A 3533-nucleotide genomic window follows, 5' to 3' on the forward strand; every position below is an offset into this window, starting at 1 on the left:
GATCGTTCGTTACATTCACTATAAGCACGAAGCTACACTGTCTATCCTTTGGATGATATTAGATATCCCTATGAGTACGAATACCCATTTGATACTACAATGCAGATACAAATCTCAACAGCATTCCCACCAGTCAGCACACAGGTTGATAGAGGAAATGAAACGTAACCGTGCTCGAAAACAAGATAATATTGACTAAACACTGAGAACTACTATCACAGCGTATCACATGATGCTATGGTGATGTCTTTAAGATATATAACCAGTGGGAACACGTCGCATATATAGAACTACACACCTTTCCTGTCTCGGGGAATTCAATCTCAAACATGACCGGCCACTGCACCTCCATCTGAGACAGAGTACTTAATGCCGAGGGGGGTAATATAACCTTGCCTCCGTGTTCAATCTCAGTGATCTTACTGTTGCTATATATGGATAGCATAGCAACGGAGTAGACTCTGTAGCGCTGCTCAAAGTGCCTCGGGCCTATACCCATACCGAAGCCCATCCGGCCATTGGGAAGGTGAAACATAATTTAATGTAGACTGAAAAGGCAGGAATATAATGAAAATTAGGGTGGTTCGTGTGAAGAAGCTTGATAACGTATGGTTTGTATTGCTGTTTATCTTACAAGCAATGATCAGGAAGACGCTTACTTAAACTGCGTCCTTGTGTATATGTATTCGGCGTTAGGCGGGAATGTACTGTTGCGAATTCTGTGTACGTGTATTTATTATAGTGCCTATGAAATATTTGTTTTTTATAATAAAAAATAGTACAGATCACAATCAGCGATCGTGGTGTCATGACTGTCATCAATGGCAATCAGTCAATCACCAAATCGTCATATTTGGCACCGCCACTGTCATGGATAGAATTCGTGATGATTGTTTCATTCACCGTATGTTTATTTGATTTTCGATGTATACCGAGTGAAATAAACTATGAATCTTCAATATTATGCAACGCAACAGGAAAGTACTCAAAGTTTCAGTACGATTTTGGGCTCAAGTGTGGCCTAGTGTTTATAATCTTGGTCATTTTTGTATTTATTCACAGGAATACGACTATAACTTTTAGGCCGGCTCAATATGCAAGGAGGTCAGTATCATGTTTTAAGATTGACTCGCAACTTGTCCGGGTTCCGGCCGAAGCTTGACCTATTTGTAGCCATTGTACCTAGTACAGATCTCTAACCTTTGCTTGAAACTCTAGCAACTTAGTATGTGTGTTAGTATATAACACTGCTTCGGAGGAACCACATTTAAGCATCAAATATCGCAATGCAAGATCATACAGCATTATAACTATACCTGGTGATGGCGGAGGGGAGGCCGAATGAAACGGCTTTCTGGTCATTGAACGCACTCGATGGGCGTTCGCAACTCTCAGTATGGAATCGTTGAGTGTTCTGTGATGTAGTAGCAGACGGCGTTTTTCATTTGGTACCAGTTGCAGACTGAGGTACCCTGATGTGAGATCGGCGAGCTTCTCTAACGCAGATGCTAACTGTTCAGGAACAAAGGCATCGGAGTCCATGGTTTTTATATGGTGCTGGAGCGCTTGACCATAGTACCCTCGGTGAGCATACCAATCTGTAAGCATATCGTGAAGAGTTCGTGTCAAGTGATACTTTGTATCAGATATCCCGGCATTCAAGCAGCGACGCAAAAGTTCTTTAATCGATTTAAGTGACTGATCGATTGTAAAAGTCGACTCGAGCTTAGCCACGTTTGCCGCCAAGTCCTGCTCCATTGTAGAAAGGACACCTGCCTTGCTGCCTGACAATGAAACACTACAAACCGTACATTTAGAAGATGTATATGTCGTCGTAGTATTCATCGCGGGCAGAAACACTAACCCGTTCATGTCACAGCTTGGACAAACGAAGCCACGGGAGTCGTCAGTAAACGTGCATCGACCACAGTCGCATGTTATATTGAGCTTCGATAAGGTCTCGACGCGTGCAGCACTAGGAAGGAATAGTTCGACCGATCGAAAGTATGTGAGTCTGAGCTCCTCGTTTTCTTGTATCTTCCGCAGAGCTCGGAGAATGATGCGACCATCCGCAGTTAGTGACATCCAACTATTTGGTGAGCATGAGTGACGGATTGAACTTACACGTGTGTACAGTCTACCTTCTGTATCATCATTACAATCAGGATGCACGGCGTATTCAGATGCTTGAAAATGTAACAATGCCAAAGCCACACCTTGCCTTTTCGATATTGCTTCGAACTGTTTGAAGCTATTCAAGCATTCGTCGATATTGAAGAAAGGCTTCTCTATAAGACACACTTCACCTCCAGAAACAGCACAAGTACTTCGAATAACTCGTCGATTAGATATTTCATCAATTTTGGTGTTCTCGAGCAGCACAAACTCTGGATCAACAGCGTATCCGCTATACTGTTCAAAAGAATCAGATAGTATGCAAGCATTGCTTACATTGCTTAGCTTAGCCTCCAAATGCAATACCGTCGCCTCGAGAATGCTTTGAAGTGTAGTATCGCTGATCACTTTATCACCTCTCCCATTCGGATGAACTGCGTGGGTGGTCTTGTCCAGAATGTGCTGAATTGACTCGTGTTGTTGTTTGTGAATCGTCCTCATGGAAAGCATGCTGATCATGTAAGCAAAAAAAGAAATCCAGTATATATGGTTCAACAGAATTTACGTATTTTATATATCAAATGGACTCGACAGACGAACCGAACACCGAACACCGAACTTTGATGTACGAAGGCGGAAGGGCTCGTGTGTTTCTTGACCCTATAAAGGCCACCCGCAACGGCACCGTCTGAGTACTTGCCTTTTTTCCAACAACTGAACTATATTGATATACATATTTACAGTATGCCATATAAAGGCGCGCCTAAAAATAAATACTTTGAAGCCACAGGGGCACAGTGACCCAAAAAAAAAAGGCAAATGCGGATGTCAAAATGAAATAAATATTGTCATAAATTTTGAAGCAGGAACGGTCATCAGTTTGTAAATATTTATTTATTTATAGATTGGTTGGGTAGATTTGATTGGTTCATTGTATTGATGTCCCACTTTTAGCCGGGTCAGAGGGTCTTCATCAGCTACATATTTTTATTATTCAGCCGCTACCAGCCACAAGAGAGTTTCAGACTTTCAATTTCAATTTGGTAGTCCGGTTTGTCTGAGTCTCACAGTCACTGCAGTCTGACAAGCCGATTCAGACCTCTATTTATTTATTTATGTGAGTATGCATTGTTTCAGAACTTCATCCGGGGACTCCCAGTAGTCCCCCATCCCCAGACTTCCAGAGTCTCGAGTCTCGAGTCGGCGAGTCGTCGATATTTTAACTAATGAAACGAAGAAGAAGGGGATTAGGGGAACATATTGAATACATATTTACTTCATGCTCTCGATCGAGTCACTCATCGCTTTGAATAACGTATATTTATATATACAAACATAGCTTGTATCTTATATTTGTGTATGTACACACACACACACACACACACACACACACACACACACACACACACACACACACA

The 3533-nt window shown here is 42.1% G+C and overlaps 2 protein-coding genes across 2 annotated transcripts; both read right to left on the minus strand.

The window, feature by feature from the left end:
• Positions 1 to 298: 298 nt before the first annotated feature.
• Positions 299 to 535, minus strand: SARC_11999 (hypothetical protein; the record flags this gene model as incomplete). The annotated part of the gene is made up of 1 exon (XM_014293902.1): positions 299 to 535. A coding segment is annotated over one exon (237 nt), but the record flags the coding sequence as incomplete, so codon positions are not given.
• A 917-nt stretch (positions 536 to 1452) lies between these two features.
• SARC_12000 (hypothetical protein) lies at positions 1453 to 2656 on the minus strand (the record flags this gene model as incomplete). Its single annotated transcript, XM_014293903.1, has 1 exon — positions 1453 to 2656. A coding segment is annotated over exon 1 (1182 nt), but the record flags the coding sequence as incomplete, so codon positions are not given.
• Positions 2657 to 3533: the final 877 nt, after the last annotated feature.

Source organism: Sphaeroforma arctica (genome assembly GCF_001186125.1).
Source record: "Sphaeroforma arctica JP610 unplaced genomic scaffold supercont1.2005, whole genome shotgun sequence".
NCBI classification, from domain to species: domain Eukaryota; class Ichthyosporea; order Ichthyophonida; genus Sphaeroforma; species Sphaeroforma arctica.